The sequence below is a fragment of the Tetrao urogallus genome (genome assembly GCF_951394365.1).
Source record: "Tetrao urogallus genome assembly, chromosome: 1".
In the NCBI taxonomy this organism is placed as follows: domain Eukaryota; kingdom Metazoa; phylum Chordata; class Aves; order Galliformes; family Phasianidae; genus Tetrao; species Tetrao urogallus.
In genome coordinates, this window is record NC_136813.1 from 187,249,501 (window position 1) to 187,270,019 (window position 20,519).

The 20,519-nt window shown below is 40.3% G+C and overlaps 1 protein-coding gene across 1 annotated transcript in view; it reads right to left on the bottom strand.

Moving 5' to 3' along the window:
• Positions 1 to 20,519, bottom strand: part of CAMK1D (calcium/calmodulin dependent protein kinase ID) — a gene marked incomplete at both ends in the record, with an annotated part of 221,070 nt that overhangs the window by 21,253 nt on the left and 179,298 nt on the right. The window contains 3 exons of the mRNA XM_079538119.1: positions 2,904 to 2,979; positions 12,561 to 12,687; positions 19,338 to 19,476. Of these exons, the coding sequence (XP_079394245.1) occupies positions 2,904 to 2,979; positions 12,561 to 12,687; positions 19,338 to 19,476 (342 nt within the window). The remainder of the gene's footprint in view (positions 1 to 2,903; positions 2,980 to 12,560; positions 12,688 to 19,337; positions 19,477 to 20,519) is intronic.

Sequence of the window (20,519 nt, forward strand, 5' to 3'; positions counted from 1 at the left end):
TCTGTTTTTTTCTATATTCAGTGCTCCTCTGAAATTCACTTTCCAACAAGGGCACATTGCTTCTGGCTGTTTCTACAAGAAAAGGGAGATCCAGTTCAAGATTAGGACTGGTAAGTGTGCGCTGGCTTCCTAAGCTCCCATCACAGTCACCAGAGATGATGACAATGAAGAATAACGCAAATGCACTATTAAAGCAGATGAAATTGTTCCATGAAGGCGGAGGGCTGGGGATGGGCAAGGGAGTGATTCAGTGCCCTCAGAACAAGCATCTGGTGCTATCCCACACGGTCCACTCTATCCCGCTTGGCCTCCATCTGCCACTCCAGAAGAAAGATCTCAGCACTGTGATACATTTGTCAAATCCATGTGGCTGTCCTGGAGCCACCCCAGTGTGGCTCTAAATGCATATTTTAGGCAACTGAACATCACCTTCTCATGAAGTGACTGTTTGCATCAACACAGTCTGGGTTGTGCCCAAGTGTAGAGTCCAGCATGAGAGAAGAAGCTCTGGAACATCCATGTCACTGAAGCACAGGAAACACCTGTGTCTGGCTAGCAGTACAGCACAGGGCTGAGGGGATTGGATCAGTGGCAGTCGCAGCTTGAGTCCAAGTGGGATTCTGTGGATGGCTCAGATTATCACTAAGCATCTATGTGAAGATAGCTGACATGGATTCTGGAGTGCTGCTGATTCTCCAGGAGCTAGAAGCGGTCACTTGCAAGCAGAAACATTCGAGGAATTAGTTTGATCTCAGACCTAATTCCACTCAAGCAGTCTGAGTTACAGACTGTGAACATATTACTGCACTCCTATGGCAACACATCATTGCCATTAATTTCGACTGTACATAATACAAATCAGGACCTCATTACATGAAGCACTGAAACCCTGAAAAGGTTTCTTTGTCCTGCAAACAGGAATTCACAGGGATTCATTCTTACTGAGCTGATTTAAGCCCTCAGGGCTGAGAATTCCCTGTAAAGCAAATGCAAAATTGTCTGAAAAGACCAACATGTGTTGATTTTGAAAACAGAGCAAGAAATGACTGAAGTGGACCTGATAAAAAGAGCAGCCTCACATGATTTATGGAAAAGATTAAAACCTTTCCCTTACTGAAGATGTTTTCTTTAGCAAGGCTGAAGTTTGCTTAGTGCTGTCTCATTCCACAGCAAAACATATTAAAAGCAGCAAATGAAATCACATCAGGTCTGCCAGTAGCAAAAATCTTTGGTCCATGAACTATAGTTGAATGGGACTGAAAGGAAGGACTTGGAGGAAAGAAGAGACAAATTTATCCCCAGGGAACTAGTCCCCCCATTCTGCAGGCTGTCAGATGTCCACATATTTTCACAGTGAATATATGACGTTCAACTGAACCTGGGCACTAGTCAGGCCTGGAAGTGAGGCAGAGTAGAGTACTGTCTACTGTTTTCCACCTGCATCCTCCTCTCTCTACATTTTGAAGCAGGTACTCAGCAAAGAACTATGAAAGCAAAAGGAACAACTCTATCTGACTGTCCACTAAGGGCTAGCAAGGATGAAAAATACCAAGAAAATATCTGGGTCTCCCATTTTCAGATTTGCTTGTGCAGGATGGCTAGTTTGGGTCAACACACTCCACCCTCATCTAAAAGAGCATTAGGAAGTGATGTATGAAGCAGTCTCTGAGGTATTTTGGCATGTCTGGCCCCTTCCTTGCTGATGCCTGGCTGCTTCCTTGCCCCTGCTGGGTTTTGACAAAAAGTCAGTGTCAGCACTGTTGATTTTTGCTTTGTTATGTAACAGTTTTTTGAACCCATCTGCTGATTGTTGTTCCAGGTCAAATCCATCCCCCTGCAAAGTTTTGTACTCAAGTAGTTTTCAAATATTCACGTAGAATGGCAAAGCCAGCCATAAGGCTAATGTTTGTAGGCAGGGCTTTACTTTAAATAGAAATACATACAAGCAAATAAACAAAGTGTTCTCATACAATTTTATATATAAAAGCTATTTTGTTTAAGACTAAATGAAATTGTAAAGAATGAACACTGCACAGAGTGGATAACAGTGCAAAGAGGTGTGTCCTGACACAATTGCACCTAATACATCAAAAAGTTACTCGTGTTGACAGGCCATGAAATGTTTGTACAAGGAGAAAGGAAACAAAACAGGAATGCTTTAATGCTGCTCTCTTGTTGAAGTAGTTTTTTTTTTTTTTCCTTCAGCTTTGTATAGCTCTGACAGTTGTAAAAAAAATTTAAGTGCAAAAATAAAAAAATAAGAAAGGAAAGCATGACAATTCTGGTATGAGCAGGACAGGAATGGAATAAGCTCATCTTCTCCTATGAGACCAGAAGGTTAGAGATGCTGGAGGTGTTAAAGAAAATGATCCACCATTTTCAGTAGAAATCTCATTTTATATTGAGCTTTGGTGAAAATAATTCACTATAGTATGTAAAAAGCTCTTGTTCCTTTGACTACCTCCTCAAGGAAAGAAGTGCCATTGGTACTTCATTGAGGTCCTTTCCAATCCAAGCCATTCTGTGATTCTACGACACTTCAGGATACACCTATAGGCATGATGCTACGCACTCTGTACATGAGCAAACTTGCTTCTGGTCAAAGCTAACCTGAGCAGATGAGGGAATAGCTTCACTAACACCACGGTCTGAAGAAGTCCATACTACTGTACAACTTGTAATTCAGTCAGGAGCAGGGATTTTCACTTTTTGAAGGGTTCTGGTTCATTTACTGTTGTTTCTGCCCAATTTTTAGCCTTTATGTAACTAGAAGGTATCCAAAGTCCATTTTATCTTGGCTCACAAGCATCAGAGATGAATTTTCTTGGAGCATACAAATATGGTGGAAGAATATATTGCAGGTTCAAAAGCTGCGTGTGATCAAAAACCCAGTGGGTACTCACAGGATGTATGCGATGACCCCGATGGACCAGCAGTCCACAGCTTTGCTGTAGGGTTTCTGGGCCAACACTTCAGGAGCTGAAATAAAAAAGCCAAACAAGCACAAGTTACAAGACCAACCACTGGAATGTTGTTAAGTAGGAGTTGACAGTGCTCCCTGAAACCTTAAGTTCTTTGTCACCTACGTTCAACCCTCACCTTTAAAAAATTCTGATGTTTTTGAAGCTTTCTCTCCTCAAAAAGAAGTAGGACTCCTGAAGGGGAATAAATTCCCTATTTTCTGCCATCAAAAAAAGAAAGAAAAACAAAGACAGAAAAACACATAAAAATTTAAGTGCAGCAAGGCCATCATCTGCCTCCCAGAGGAAGTTTAGGACATCTGAGGCTGAGCTTTGGAGCACTGATCTTTCACCCTGGCAGCTCCACTGTCTTACTCTGCCAAATGAGGGACTTCAAGAGACAACTTAGAAAGTATGAAGTGTCAGGGAAGTAATAAGCTAGGTCTGCAGGAAAGGAAGGAGAGCTGTCACCATGCCACCACCTGCTGACTCATGAAGCCTCCTGGGTGTAAAAGTAAGTGGGGACCATTTGTCCTCCTGCCTCTTAGAGTAAGAAACATAAAGCAGCAGGAACTGGACACAAAGAAATGGAGCCCCCTCTGTTTCTGTACTGCTTTCCACTACCGTAGCTTGAACTTGACTAGAAGTGACAGTATGGCCATTTACTGGAACTCTTTGTGAGTCTGCTTTCCTCTCTTAAACCACTGAAAGCTGAAAAGATACTTTTTAATTTTTATTTGGGTTCCTGAACTATTACTCTTTCCCTGTTTGGACCTTTCAGTTGAAAATGCATAAAGCCAATTTTTAAAAACCCATGACTCTAATCTTTCTCATGTAAAGAAGCTTTAGCGTGTTCAAAGCATTTTCAAAGCAAAATGTCCACAATAATGTTACAAATCACCATTTGTTGGTGATTGGCATTCCTAAAGCAGACTCACCACACGGGGTCTTCAAAAGCACAGTATTTCCTCTGAATACTCCAGAGTTCAAATGCTCCAAAAAAAAAAAAAAAAAAAAAGACACCAAACAAAACCAAAACATAAAATACCCCTAAAGCAGCAGAGGCTAAATACCAGCAAAAATAATTCTTTGGTATTACACCTTACTGTGCTAGGAGTCTTACCAGCCACAAATTAGTTATTTATAGAACAAAGAAGAAAACTTTGAAGAACATAAATATATTAAAGCTCAAGCCTCACACTTATTTGCTGTATAAACTTTTGGTGGATTGGGAGGAACTCTTCTAAGAGCAGTCTTCCTAAACTAGACAAGTCAATAAAACTAAGGTCAAAAGTGCCAGCAAGGAATGGAGCAGGAGGCATTAATGAGAAACTGAAAAGTCTTTCTGGTGCTTGGGCATGGGAGCTTAAAGAAGAGACTAAAAGGAAGACAGTGCACAAAGCAGATGAGAGAGGGCATCCAGGTTGTATTTCCAAAAGTAGCAGAAGGACAGAATGGGTCAAGTCACTGGATAGACATTTGCAGTAAGGAAAAAAATCCAAGGGAACATAAGTCAAGGTATAGCTGGTAGGGGGATTATGAAAGCTTTTGAGGATGGGTTTGCCTTAGTCTGCAGCACGAGGTGAAGGTAACCCAAATCTTTGAGTCATCATTCAAACTGGAACTCCTGCATGCAGAAGAAATTGTCCAAGGAGGCTGTGGATGCCCCATCCCTGGAGGCATTCAAGGCCAGGCTGGATGTGGCTCTGGGCAGCCTGGTCTGGTGGTTGTTGACCCTGCACACAGCAGGGGGTTGGAACTGGATGATCATTGTGGTCCTTTTCAACCCAGGCCTTCTATGACTCTGTGTTTCTTTCTATTTACAAGTTGTTCACCATCATTCAATGCTGCCATGTGTGAATACTACAATACCTATCTACTGGCATGCCAAAAGATATTTCTCTCCACTCTGCACCTACCATGAAGCTCTCCTGACCTGGCAACATGTGTTTTGCAGAAACCTGCATCCCAAATCCTGAGAAGTCCCTGACTCCCTCCAGGACACTGAAATAACTGCTGTAGCCTATCAGCACAAAGGACGAAATGTTCTTACTACAAAAGGAGATGAAGCTGTGCAACAATAAGTTTTGTAGGACTCAGTTTTCCTTTTTGTCCCATCTCTTGTGACTGAGTTTTGTGAGAAAGCATGATGAAGAGGGATGCTTGTTTTCCCCTGTGCTTTGGTGGTTAAATGTCTCCCATTTCTAAATTTTCAAAATTCTATTCACATATCTCTTCTTCCTTTGATTGTCAGTTCCAGTTTGCACCATTTTCAAGATTGGTAAACATTATACACTGCATATTCCCCAAAGGAAATATTATGCAAATTGCTCCTGAACACCACAGATACAAGTGAGGTCGTGACATTATACAGATATGCCACATTAACATAATAGAAAACAAATCTGAGATGAAGGGGATGTGAACTAAATAAAGATTCTCTCTCTTAAACATCAAAGTTGTGCTGGAGTATTTCTTTCTGCTTTACAGGAGAGCAAAAACATTGATAACAGGCAATTGATGCTATGGACAGTGGCTGTGAAGCAGGTAAAGACACTGCAGGATCAAGCCAAATCAAATATGAATCTATCACCTCACCTTTGGTAAACTTTAATGAAGGAAGGCAGGAGCTTTAAATAACTATTTTATGGCCAAAGGGCTGCTTTTGTGTTTTGCTCTAAAAAGCAAACAAGCAATGAAAGCACAAGCTAAGCATCATCTGTCTGTGATATACAAAAAAAGAGGGTAATATTTAATGAGCTGAAAAACAAGTCAGAGGAACCCTTAGAAATGACAACAGATCAATGCCTGAGAAAGCAGGAAACAATGCAAAAGAAAAACAAGAGCTGACAGTGTTAAAGGATCAACACAGTTGACTGAAGAAGCAAAACAGCAGCAAGGAGAATGGAAAAGTCAAAACTCCCATTTCTGGTGCCAGGAAAAGAAGTCTGAGCAGAAAGAAAAAGGTATTCAGATCTCTCTTTCTGAACTTTGTAGCCAAAGCAATCGGAAGGACAAGAAAAACAGTCCTCAGTGAGTTATACCTTTCTTTGGATAATGAAGACACTTCACTTCCAGGCCAGATAATCTGCTGACTTACAGATAGGGTGCTTATTTGTTTTTTTTAGTAAGATGAAAATTGAAGGGCTTATTTCAAATGAAGGGTTTAAGAAAGAGTTCAGAATACAAAGATTTGGAAACCTTTCAGAGCACAATGCCACTACCCCCAGTGGGCGCAGCTCCCGATAAGCTCCCTAAAAATGCAGCTGCTGGATGCCAAACCCAGCAATTCATGTTCTTGCAAAGAGCTCAGCTGATGCGGATTGCTCTGGTAGTTTAAGCCCGTTGAAGTCATGAGGGTGCCTGCCCTTCATTCCAGTCTCATACTGAAAAGTGGTTCTCCTTCACTCTCATGATGTTACTACTCCCACTAGATTTTGCTGTCTCACAGGAATTCAGTCGAATGCTATTTTCTGTGGTTTATATGCCTTCCCATGTATGCACGCCTTCCCATGCACACCAGAAGGAATGATGCATTTGATCAAAGGGTGATGGTTCTGATGACTTCCCACAGGACTGACAAGTCAGGAGGGTGCTGTAAATGTGGGAGGAATAAAAATATCTAAATACAGTTAAAACAATCAGGGACCTACTTACACTGGGCAGGGAAACAACTCAGCTGTCCCAGCAAACTAGCCTTGCAAAACCCAGGACTAGTTGTTCAGCTAGTAACTACTCAGGGCCATGTGGACAGGTTTCTTAAGGAAAGATGGGGAAATGTGAAAGAACTGTGCTGGTGCAAGATGCTCATGAAATTCAGAATGAAAGGTTAGTAATGGGCAGGGTTTGTAAGAGACACCAAAGGGAAATGCTGTTAGACCTGTTGCTTAGGAGTCTTGACGATACCACCTCAAGAGAAGGACAGAAAGGAACTCCACACCACTGAGTAGATGCTTGGTTGCTCTAAGAATCTCCCCAAAGATGGTGCAAGAGCAGTGTGATCTCTGTTGCCATCATAAAAAATGTCTTCTTCACAGAGCAAACAGGCTGAGACACACAAAGCAGCTTCATCACAAGCCAGAAGCCTGTCTTTTCCACTGACTCCTGGGATGAAAACCACTTGTTTCCCTCTCTCACACAGTCCTCCAGTGTTTCGATTGTTCTGGTTGGCCAAGACTTTGCAGTTTAGTACTGTTTTGTAAGGACAGCAGTGTTTTGGTGTAGCCCCACTAGTTTCTTTTGGTCCACTTGTCCCCATGTCATGTTTCTGAGATGTAAGTAACCATCATGGGATGTAACACAGCTACATCCACTACTTAGCAGAGTCCATTTCCTGGAGTTGAGTGACTGCACTGTCACCAACCTGTGCTTTAATCAGAGTAATTCCCATGCTTTATTTTTACTTTATTACTCATGTTACTGCCTAAACAACTCCTGGGGTTGCTTTTTGCTAATAAGGATATTCCAAAGGCTTATTGACTATTTTCAAGCATTTTGCTCAAAGGATACCAAGTTAAGTCAAAAGTAAACGTGGAAATCTATTGTTTACTTAAATGCTTCAGTCTTGCACAGGGCTAAAAGAAACACATGGCTTTGATAAGATCTGGCTTTCTATTGGATTTCTGGCAGAGCTGAAAGGTGTGAGATGACGTTTTCTAAAGCCACTACATAGAATAAAACCAGTAAGTGATGTGAGTTGTTCAGAGATCAGTCACAGAACCAGGGTCTAGCCCAATCCTTCAGATAGGGAAATACAACAAAATTTTTCTTGAAGTTGCTTTGGGCTCCAAACAAGAACTTTAAATCTCAGTACGATTAAGATATTAGCCAGCCACAAACACAGTTAATAATTCAGTGTCTCTGCAAATGGAGATCAGATTGCTGAGACAGACTTTCTAGCATATTTTTCAAACTTTCCAGTTTTTGTAAGCATCTTGTGAGTCTAAGTCCCATCTGCAGAAGTAACCAAAGCTTTTGAGAGATCAAATCTCACAGAAAGTCAATCAGCAAGACCTAGTTTCCAAGCAGCCAAAATCTCTTCAGAGGAATTTGTTGAGTGACTGGAGAGTCACTCACTGAGTGCCCAACTTGACACACCTCAATGACAACTCATTTTCATGCAGTTTTGAACACCTCCTCCATCAAAACCAAGCTTTTATAAACGGTCTCCAAGCAGTCCACATCTGTGATGTTTAAATCAACATATCACTAATGGCTTATACAGATCTTGCCCATAATCCCATAGATCATTCAAAGAATGTGGAAAACACTACTTCTTCTCTAGTCTAGAAGATGACTAGAAGACCATGCATTTGGGGCCCATGCAAACCAATCCACACACCTAATTTACAAAGAGTTAAATCGCACAAGCCAACTTATTTTACCTCATTTATGTTGTTATCTAGAAGTTGGGTATCTAGTCCCAGCTCATCACCTGAACTCTCTTTAAGAAAATGGAAGGAGATAAGAGTGGAAAGCAGATAAGAAAATGGAAGATCATTTCATTAGAAAAGGCTGTATTATCAGACCTTCTTATCTACTATAAGTAAACGTTCAGATTTGTATCTTAATAGAAGTACCTCCAGCTAAATCTAATTGGGTGAAAATATTCTGACAGTCATCTTTTCAGCACAGGACCAAAATCTTTGACAAGACTCCTGAAATAATAAGGTCTCTGAAATGTTGACAGTAATTTAATCTGTAAAGCAGAGCCTTTAAAGCCAAGCCAATGTGCTCATGCGTTACTAGCTATGCACAATTTAGACATCCACCAATTCAATAAGTAACAATTTTCTTTTCAGAAAGAAAGCTGATATTTCTGAAGAAGCTAAATTATAACTTTACCTTCCTCTATTTGCTGAACTTCTAAACCACATAAACAGGAATTTGGTGTCTTATCATTCTTTAGAGCTAAAATTAAAAAAGATTGATTAACTAAAAAATTGAATCATAGAGAGATGAAAGTATATATTACTTGTGGAAATTAGGCAGAAATGGCATGAGGCCTTGCATATTTGCAAATACGAGGGACAGCAAACCTGAGTTAAGATCAAGTCTGGTACAAAGTCAGAAGCTTGTGGAGCACTTTGCAGAATGGGATCCGACTGGATCCATTTCAGGAGATGAAGTATAAAGAGTAGTAGACATTAAAGATTTCTTAACTGAGTCCTGGTGCCTTTGGCATGTAATATTTGCCTATTTTTTCCCAGAAATATAAAAGCAAAGTTAAACTGACAAGAAGTATTAATTTCTCATTAAATCTTACAAAATGGGATGTTCTATTTATCTTTAAAGAAAACTGTCAGAAATGAAGTTGTAAGCCGAGAATCCTTGAGTGTTATTTCAAAGCTGATTAAAATAGCTGGAAGAAAAAACAAAAAGACTTGGTATAAAGGTGTGGAGGTTGATTGCATTCATGTTGTGCCAGTAGAGGGAAGATCTGTTGCATTAACTGAGGGCATTGGAGTGAGACTGAAAGGCATGAAAGCTTTTAGGTGCACACAAATTGAAGAATACGTATGCAGAAGACATGTAATTGGGTGTAACACTAACAGAGGACCATTTGTCAGCGAGGAATGGCAACAAAAGCATTCACTGCCCGGAAAATGTTGTCTGGGCAGCCAATTATTTAAAAAAGAAACAACAAAAAAACAAACAGTAGCAATAATAGGAGCTCTATCCTGTGGAAAAGGAAAAAGGAATAGAACAAATATTTAAAGAGGTTTTCTTTGTGTGAGAGGTGAAAAACTCCTGTCAGCACTTCTGAAATAAGTGGCCACTTCTTCAACCACAATGAGTAAATCCTGTGTTCAGTAAGGTAATAAAGGACCTGAAGGCACTTCTGTAGCTATCAGTATCCAGATCATGAGTAATGAGAGCTCCAAAACATCTGTCCAAGTGCAACAATTGATAGGATGCCTTCCAGAGAGACCTAGTCAGGCTTGAACAGTGGGTCCAAGAGAACCTTGTAGAATCATAGAATTGTTAAGGTTGGAAAAGACCTCTATGATCATAAATCCAACCATCAATCCATCCTCACCATGCCCACTGAGCCATGTCCCTCCTCAGAGGTTTCCTTTCCAGGTAGGGAATGAATAGAGAAGTCCCATGTGTGAGCCCTGCAGACCAGACTAAGAATTAAGACAATGCTGAGGCTTAATCCTCAGGTAATGCTGTCTTAATGCACGTGCTTAGAATCCATGTGCTCTGGTGCCCATCGCAAAGCAGCACTTCCTCCTGTCAAATAATATAGAAGTTAATCCTGGATTTAAATGCTGCTTGGCAACTGTGGAGCTATGCAATTTACGTTATGAGGTGCAACATACCCAAGTGCAAGGTTCTTGCAGATTGGTGACAGTAACCCCCACTATCAATACAAGCCAGGGGACAAAAGTATTGAGCACAGTCCTGCTGAAAGAGGCTTGGGGGTACTGATGGATGGCAAGTGGGACATGAGCCAGCAACGTGTCCCAACAGTCTGGAAAGCCAATTGCATCCTGGGCTGCATCAAAAGAAGCGTGGCCAGCAGGTTGAGAGGAGATTCTGCCTTTCTGCACTGTGCTGGAGACCTCATTTGAAGTACTGCATCCAGATGCAGCATTCTCAGTACAGGAGAGATGTGGACCTGTTGGAGCGCTCCCAGAGGAGGGCCACAAAATGATCCAAAAGATGGGACGCCTCTCTTATGAGGACAAGCTGAGAGAGCTGGGGCCGTTCAGCCTGGAGAAGGGAAGGCTCCAGGGAGACCTGAGAGCAGCCTTTCATATCTAAAACAGGGCTATAAGAAGGAAGGGGAAAAAAAGAAGATTTTAGCAGGGTTTGTTGTGATAGGACAAGGAGAAATATTTTCAAAGTAAAAGAGAGGAGATTTAGATTGGACATAAGGAGGATGTTTTTTACGATAAGGATAGTGAGGCACTTACATAGGTTGCCCAGAGAAGTGGTGGATGCCCTGTCCCTGGACACATTCAAGGTCATATTGGATGGGTCTCTGAGCAACCTGATCTAGTTGTAGGTGTACTTGTTCATTGCAGGGAAGTTGGACTAGATGACCTTTAAGGGTTCCTTCCAACTCAAAGGGTTCTATGATGAGTCTATGATGATTCTATGACAATTCATTTTTGCACATGCTTCGAGAGCTTCCTTTCCAAAATAGCACGTTTTCTTAAACGGATGAAAAGCCATACAAGATCATATAGTGCCAGAGCAGGGTTGCACTCCTTCATTTTTATCAGCACTTCAACAAACTTTACATTCAACTTACATGTATCTTGCAGACATATTTTAGTCAGTGCCCATTTGAGAGCAAAATAAAAATTGTTAATTAAAGACAGAAGAGCTGATAGTAAAAATTATGAAAATTGCTGTCTAAGCTCAGATCTTGCTAAGGCTTTAGAAGAAGATTTCCAGTTTGGAGTGATTACGCAAGACAGTTATTCTGGCTGTATGAAAGGCATCTTGACTCATGCATCTATGACCTGATGTCATCTCGATGGGAGAAGAAAGTCATCACTTCTTTCTGATGTTATCAAAATGAAGTGTGCCTGTGTATCATGAAGATAATGCCTGGAAAAAGGTATTCCTGGGACAAATCCAGATCACATAACCTTGTAATCTGTTTAGGTTCTTATATCAGGATATCATCTGAGGTGAGATGGCAGCTGCAAAGCAAAAGAAGCCTCTCTGTGACTGGTAGAAAACAACGTCTGTCCTACAAGACAGAAAGTCTATCCTTGGAAAAGACACTGTCATTTTAGTTTCATGGATTTAACCACAAGTTAACCCCAGACATTAATTTTGCCCTCTCATCTGCCTTGCAAGAAATACTGGCTTGCTGGATGTCCCATTGCACAAAGTAAACATTTCAAAAAGTGTTTTCTCACAGATCCTGTCATCATCTGCCATATTTTTCTCATATTCCGTTGCTTTAACTTTTTTAGAAGGATACTGGTAAATGCATTTCTAATCAGTAATCTGATACAATCACTACAGCATGGACAAAATATTGAGGAATATATGATATGATTGAGGAATATATGATATGATGGTAACAATTTACTACTACCTAGGAAGGGTCAGGGATCTAAAGAGTTTTTAAATACTTCAACGAGTCAGTAACTTAATGTAATTGAAATATAGGACTACTGAACTTTTCTGAATATACTTAGCTCTTTCATTTCACTGTCTTCTGTCAGAGGATTCCAGGAAACACTATTCTTTACGATTAAAGTAATATGCTACATTATGTAAAGTGTCTTGGTATTCTAGGTACTTGCATTTGAGTATACTTTTTTGCATGTTTCTAATTTAGCTACAGGCAGAGGATTTGACAAAAATCCTTTTGCAGAGAAATATAATCATGAAAGCTAATCCCACAGACCCTGAGCTGGATTGCAGGATTGTGATCCAAGGGAGAAGAGCACACAGGACACAACATCAGCAACTTCTGAAATCTCTAGTTCTCACAAATACCTGCAAAATCTCCTGTGCACTATGTAGTGGAACTAGAAAATGAATTATTCCCTTTCTCATATCCTTTTTCACCATGTTTCTGTATTGCAGGTGAGAGGAGTGAAATAACAGTATAACCAAACCACTTACCAACATAGCCAGGAGTTCCGCAGGCTGTGGACATCACATCTCCTTTACCCTCCATCTTAGACAATCCAAAATCACTGATCATGATTTTTGACTCTTCATCCTGGCTGTAGTAAAGCAAGTTCTCAGGCTAGAAAGAAGAACAAGCAAAGCTGAATGTGTCAGCCTAATAACAGGATTGGTCGTTGCTTATATTTAATACAATTCTTTGTTATACCATGCACTAACATCATTTTGTTCCCCTAAATCTTAAAGGGTTGCTCTTACAACCTGTATGGAGAACATCTTCAGACTCCTCCATGGTGGCAACTGGAAAAAGCTGACACCTTGAGCTTTGAGTTACCTGAACTTACCTGCAGTCGTGAATTTCTCGTTGGCACCTCAAATATGAACTAAGCTTCATCTTTTATTTGGGAGGCATGTCTAATATACCATTGTTTCCAAGAGATAAAACAAGTATTCATTTGAAAGCAGGTAAATATGTTAAATCCAGGTAGCATAACCCTATTATTATTGTTTTTTAAAAAGTGCTAGTCGTATTATACAGCATTAAATTTAAAAAAAACAAAAAAGAAAGAAAGAAAGAAAGAAAGAAAGAAAGAAAGAAAGAAAGAAAGAAAGAAAGAAAGAAAGAAAAGAAAGAAAGAAAGAAAGAAAGAAAGAAAGAAAGAAAGAAAGAAAGAAAGAAAGAAAGAAAGAAAGAAAGAAAGAAAGAAAGAAAGAAAGAAGGAAAGAAGGAAAGAAGGAAAGAAGAAGGAAAGAAGAAGGAAAGAAGGAAGGAAAGAAGGAAGGAAAGAAGGAAAGAAAGAAGGAAAGAAGGAAAGAAGGAAAGAAGGAAAGAAGGAAAGAAGGAAAGAAGGAAAGAAGAAAGAAAGAAAGAAAGAAAGAAAGAAAGAAAGAAGAGAAAGAAAGAAAGAAAGAAAGAAAGAAAGAAAGAAAGAAAGAAAGAAAGAAAGAAAGAAAGAAAGAAAGAAAGAAGAAAGAAAGAAAGAAAGAAAGAAAGAAAGAAAGAAAGAAAGAAAGAAGGAAAGAAGGAAAGAAGGAAGGAAAGAAAGAAGGAAGGAAGGAAGGAAAGAAGGAAGGAAAGAAGGAAGGAAAGAAGAAGGAAAGAAGGAAGGAAGGAAAGAAGGAAAGAAGGAAAGAAGGAAAGAAGGAAAGAAGGAAAGAAAGAAGGAAAGAAAGAAGGAAAGAAAGAAGGAAAGAAAGAAGGAAAGAAAGAAGGAAAGAAAGAAGGAAAGAAAGAAGGAAAGAAAGAAGGAAAGAAAGAAAGAAAGAAAGAAAGAAAGAAAGAAAGAAAGAAAGAAAGAAAGAAAGAAAGAAAGAAAGAAAGAAAGAAAGAAAGAAAGAAAGAAAGAAAGAAAGAAAGAAAGAAAGAAAGAAAAAGGAAAACAGTAGCATTAGAAATTTTTATATCTTCTCCATTGGGAATCAACCATTGCAACAGAGAAAATGACTTTAAAATCACAGAATTATTCAGTGATGTTTTAGCTGCAGATGATTAGGAAAAAAATGCTGCAGAACTGAGCACAGCAACTTCTTTATTCTGAAAGAAAACAGGAGTTGTTCCATGAAGCCCTGAACCTTCACATCAAAGTCAGCAGGTTGGAATGTTCAACCAGTTCCCAGACGCCAATCTGCAAATCCTCCATCTATAAACTGTGAATACCCTACAGAAAAGCTCTTGCTATCTGCTGTGAACAGTCTCTTCCCATGCATGGTATTTGGCTTTGCAAAAAGGTCCAGTACCTGCTAGAACCCTGACAACCCAGCAACAACAATTTACCATTGCACCACATGGACTGTGAGGTCTTCATCTATAAGAGTGATGGATATCCAGTGTGGGCTTCTTCCTTAGAAACTAGTACAAATGCCTACCCACATGCAACACATTTTGTCTATCAGGCTGTTATGTGCTTCAGATGTGGGTTTCCAGGAAATGATGAGAAGCAGATGGGACCACGCAACATCATTAAATTCCCTGGGACACTTCCAAGCTTGGATGTGTAAGGAGAAGCAATTGTACTGCAGCAGCTCTGGTATCTGTCCTCCTTTCTTCTTCACCATAAACTCCTATTCTGGGGAAAGAGGTGGATGAAGAAAAAATGGAAGCTGACATTACCTTCCCATACTCTGGGGTTCCTGCTCAATCTCAAGTGGACATGAAAGTGCTTTGTGTCTGCCTGGTTCCAGCATAATATCACATAGTAATGCCTTCATCATGGGACATGATAACCACAAAGGATTTACAAACTAAGGGAAAGCTGTAACTGTAGCTGTGAATCAACTGGAACTGAGGCAAAAAAGGAAACAATTCTGTTAATTGAAATAAAAATAATATAGCATTCATAGAATCATAGAATGGTTTAGATTGCAAGGAACATTTAAGACCATCTAATTCCAATCCCCTGCTATAGGCAAGGATACCTCTCTCTAGATTAGGTTGCTCAAAGCCCCATCCAGCCTAGCCTTGAATGCTTCCAGAGAGGGGGCATCCACAACCTCATTGGCTCCAGTGTCTCACCACCCTCACAGTAAAGAATTTATTCCTAGTATCTAGTCTAAATCTACTCTCTTCCAGTTTAAAGTCATTTCTCCTTGTCCTCTCACTAGCTGCCCTTTTAAAAAGTCCCTCTTCAGCATTCCTGTAGGCCCCCTTCAGGTACCATAAGGCCGTTACAAGGTCCCCCTGGAGCCTTCTCTTCTCCAGGCTGAAGAATCTCAACTTTCTCAGCCTGTCCTCATAGGAGAGGTGTTCCAGCCCTCTGATCATCTTGGTGGCCCTCCTCTGGACCCACTCCAACAGCTTGATATCCTTCTTGTGTTGGGGACCCCACAATTAGATGCAATACTTCAGGTGGGTTCTCACCAGAGCAGAGTGGAGGGATAGAATCACCTCCTTCAACCTACTGGTCAATTTGTCATGATGCAACCTAAGATACGGTTGATCTTCTGGGCTGCCACCACACATTGCTAGCTCATGTTGAATCTTTAACTGACACCCCCAAATCCTTCTCGTTTGGGCTGCTCTCAAATCATTCTCCACCCAATCTATAACTGTGCTTGGGATTGCCCTGGTCTGGGTAGAGGACCTCACACTTGGCCCTGTTGAACTTCATAACGTTGGCATGGACCCACCCCTCAAGCTTCTCCAGGTCCATCTGGATGTCATCCTTTCCCTCTAAGGAGTCAACTTTACCACTCAGCTTCATATCATCTGCAAACTTGCTGTGAATGAAAGTGATCCCACTGTCCTTGTCAACCTACAAAGATGCTAACGTCAGTCCCGGCATCAATCCCTGAGGGATGTCGCTCATCATCACTTGGAAACTGAGCCATTGACTTTAATTTCCTGTGTGCAACCATCCAGCCCATTCCTTATCCAGAGAATGGTCCATGCGTCAAATCCATTTTTCTCCAATTTGGCAACCAGGAAGTCATGCTCAGCAGTGTCAAATACTTTGCACAAGTCCAAGTAGATGGCGTCAGTTGCTTTTCCTCTATCCACTGACACTGTAATTCTATCATAAAAGGCCACCAAGTTTGTCAAGTATGACTTGCCCTTGGTGAAGCCATATTGGTCAACACCAATTACCTCATCTTTATTTTTCATTTATCTTATTAGGGCTTTCAGGAGGATCTACTCCATGATCTTGCCAGGCACAGAAGTGAGACTGACTGGCCTGCTGTTTCCTGGATCTTTTTTCCCCTTCTTGAAAATGGGGCTTATGTTTTTACTTTTCCAGTCAGTAGGAACTTCACCAAACTGCCATGACCTTTCAAATATGACGGCCAGCGGCTTGGCAACTTCATCTGCCAGTTCTCTCAGAATGAATGGATCTCATTGGACTCTGTGGCTTATGCACCTTCATGTTCTTCAGTTGGTCTGAAACCTGATCTTCACATACAGTGGGCAGATCTTCCTTCTCCCAGTTCTCACCTTCACTTTCTGCAGCTTGGGCAGTGTGGCTGTAGCCTTTGCTGGTGAAGACTGAGGCAAAGAAGTCACTAAGCACCTCAGCTTTCTCCATATCCCTCATGACCAGGTCTGCAGTTTTCTTCCAGAGTGGACTTATGTCTTCCTTGGCCTTCCTTTTATCACTGATATACACATAGAATATTTTCCTTTTCCCCTGCATGTCCCTGGCTAGATTTAATTCTACCTGGGCTTTAGCTCTCCTAACCTGATCGCTGGTTGCTTGGATAACTTCTCTACTCTCAGGTAACCCATTCCTGCTTCCACTCTCTATAGACTTTCTTTTCTTGCTTAAGTAAGTCTAGGGGTTCCTTGTTGACCCATGGAGGCCTCCTGACATTCTTGCCCACCTTCCTTTTTCTCGAGGTGCACTGCTTGGGGGAGGTGGTCCTTGAATACTGACCAGCTTTCTTGGGCCCCTCTTCCCTCCAGAGCTTTCTCCCATGTCACCCTGCCAAGCAGTTCCCTGAGGAGTTAGGAGTCTTCTCTCTTGAAGTCCAGAGTAGCAAACTTGCTGCACATCCTCTTTGACATCCTAAGTGTCTTGAACTCCACCATTTCTTGGTCACTGCAGCCAAGGCTGCCCTTGAACTTCATGTTACTCACCAGCCCCTCCTCAATGGTGAGGACAAAGTCCAGCATAGCACTTTTTTTGTGGGTTCCTGTACCACTTGGAAGAGGAAGTTGTAGCATTAATGTTTTTATCATGATACCTCTTAAGTCCAGTGCTTTGGGTGGCCTTTATAATGCCTTTCTGACTGTCCTGCAGCCCTTTTCCAAACTTATGCCATCCCTTGAGCCCTCAACTCCACATTTTTTCTCTTAATGTCCTTCCTGGTGCCTACAGGTAGTTGAAACCTTATGAATTTCAAAATGCTGGCAGCCATTCCAGATTGCAGAACTAAACAGGAAAAACATGTTTCTGATACTGATCAGCTGCTGGTGAGGCAGAGTTGGAATTAAGAGAAAGACAATTGTTTTCTAACGATTTCTACTTACTCATCTCAGATCCCTCATTTATTGATGTTTAGCAAGGCCAATAAATCTACCCATTTAAAACTTAAACCTGCTTAAAACTTATTTAAAGCAATTCCACTTTTTATAAAGTGAGCTGGTTAATTCAAGAAGCATTAACAAGATGGCTCTGTATCAAACAGAGCTGCTCTCTCCTTTCACTCCTTTTGCCAGTCCTCGATTTCATTGGATTTCATCTGCTTCCATCTCTTGTTAATTTCTGCTGTGTTATTGATATTAGAAACTTGGAGCACAGATCTGCTTTTCCTGACTACAGCAAGTACTATTTTGGTATCTAAATAACACATAATTGCAATAAATAATTGTTACAGATATTTCAAGGGTTGTATTTTTATAGAGTGGATTCTTTCCCAGAGTTTCAATTTAGGGGATCACAATTTGAAACTTGCACTTATCTTGATAGTCTAAAACCAAAAAAAGCCTTATTATATTCCTATTTTAGCCATCATGGTATGTTTGTGCTAATAGATGTGTCACAGCAGGTGTTCCTCACATACGATATTTTAGGAGTCATTTTAACAACAGATAAGCTACTGACAAACTCTTGCAAACAAAAAGAAAAAGAGCTGGTCTTTGCCCCAAAATACTGCTGAAGAAAGATATTTGTTTGATTTAAATTCATCGTATCCTTCAATAAACTACTGAAGCAATTTGTAGATCTATCTACTTTCTAATTACTATATGTCATGTTTTATTATGGGAACGTTTTATGGGAACAGCCCTCACACAGCAAAAAGATTCACACTGGGAGTAGATAATGCATTCAATTTAAAATTGCATTCAAAATTAAAACTATATACATACATGTTTGTGGCTCCTGACTTCTCTGATGTTCATTCAGTCTTTATATATAATTTGACCTATTTTGCCAAAATCCAATATACGTGAGGACAGCTCAATGCTACAGCATCAACTTAAAGCCACTCCTGTTTCTGGCATCCTTCCAAAAACTAAACCAAAAATGTTGTCACCAATTTTTTAGTTCAATTTTTAGCTTTTTGACTTTTTTTTTTTTCTAGTGTCTCCTACTGATTTATGATTTAAGATGACTAAAGACAGAATGGTTTAGCTGTATGTTATGAAATCCAGGCCTTTCTGCTTATCCTAATGACATTTTAAATTATGAAAACAATTTAGAAATAATGCTTACTTGTTTTCACTGTAATTGTTGTGGTGTGTTGGTTTTGTTGTTTTTTTTTGTTGTTGTTGTTTTGGTGTTCGTTTAAACCAGGAAAGCTGAGGGCTTCTGATATAATAACATGGTGCAGTTGAAAGGATGACTATCTTAAAATCACACTGGCACACAATGTTCCTTAGAAGAATTCTTGCTGTGAAAAAGATCTCCAGAAACACTGGACTAAATAGCAGGATGGGAAATCATTCAACTCTCCCAAACAGTTTATTTCTATGAATAATTTTTAAGTAAGAGTAAATATAGCACAGAAAACCTTCAAGATAATGTGCAACAGTAAGCACTTACATCCCAGCTGAGTTTTTTATTTTTTAATGTAATGTTCTAGACTTTAATGAATGACTTCTTTTCCCAAATCATACGTGCAAAACACCTGTTGACTCTAACAGCATTGTCTGCAAGAGTTCTTATTAAAATCAATTACAGTTGAAGGATACATAACCCTCAGAGCATCCTTCTTATGGTAAATCCTTACAGAAACATCCATCCCCAGGGGAGGCTGGACTTGTGTGCATTACACTTGCATAATTACACAACCTTCATTAACTGACTGGAAGACTAGGTCAAGTTGTAGTCATACCTTGAGGTCCCTGTGGACAATGCCCATTCGGTGCAGGTAGTAGACAGCATCCAGGACCTGTCGGATCAGGGTGCTGGCATCCTTCTCAGTGTAGAACCCCTTCTCAACAATACGGTCAAAAAGCTCTCCCCCAGACACTCTGGAAAGCATAATGGCGTGTAGAAGCATGAGGATGTGCTTTGTAACGTGCTTTATATCCCTCTCAAGAATGGTCATGGACATGCAGCAGCCACAGACAGTCCAAACACTAGAGCTCAGGAGGCTCCTCCAGTGTCCCAACAAGGATTTGCTTCCTCAAAATCCAAGGGAGGGTTCCTACCCCAGCGACCAGAGCAGTACATATACCTAGAGTTGCCCCAGATGTAGCATCCAGCACTTGCTCTTGTTGGACTTCCTGTGGTTGGCCATTACCCAGCCCTCTAATTTGTCAAGATCTCTCTGCAAGACCTATAGAATACATATATGTTCATTTATCAGCAGCCACAAATCCTTTGGTCAAATGAGTCTTACTTGAGCACAGCCTCTGCCTGGCACTGAAGGCAGGCAGTTATTGATGAAGGAGCACAGATTATGAGTGCAATTAATCACCAGATGACATAGATGGGAAAAGTATTCCACTACTCAAAGAGGAAAGAAAATAAAACCTTGACATCCCACTATTTAACGTCTTCTATATTATGCTTTTTCTCTGCCGTGCTAGAAATAACACATTCTGAGCCCAATCTTAAATAAAGAATGGACACATTAAAATTCCCTAGAGGGATATTGGGGGAAACAAAAGAGGAAAGAAATGTCTGAGTAATTGAAATAATAAAACTGTCAGCAAAAAAACTGCCCTACTAGGGTAAATAAAATATTTCCATTTTAACAAGCAAAACCTATTAAAAATAAAATGAATGTGACGTGTTTTTTCAGCAAGTTGCACCACTTAGCATATCATAAATAGCACTGTAAAACTTTCTTTAAAAACAAACCCAATAAAAGAAAGTAATAAATGATTACAGTCATTAAATACATATGGACTGGGAGTTTGCCATTATACAAATACTAGGTAATTCAGCCACAGCCACTCCAGGCAATAATCAGCTTGAATAATGCCATGAAGTCACTTCCTAGGGAAGTTTGGAACCTGAATGGAGGAGAAAGTTACCACTAAAAAAGAGCAAGTTCAACTTCTAAATT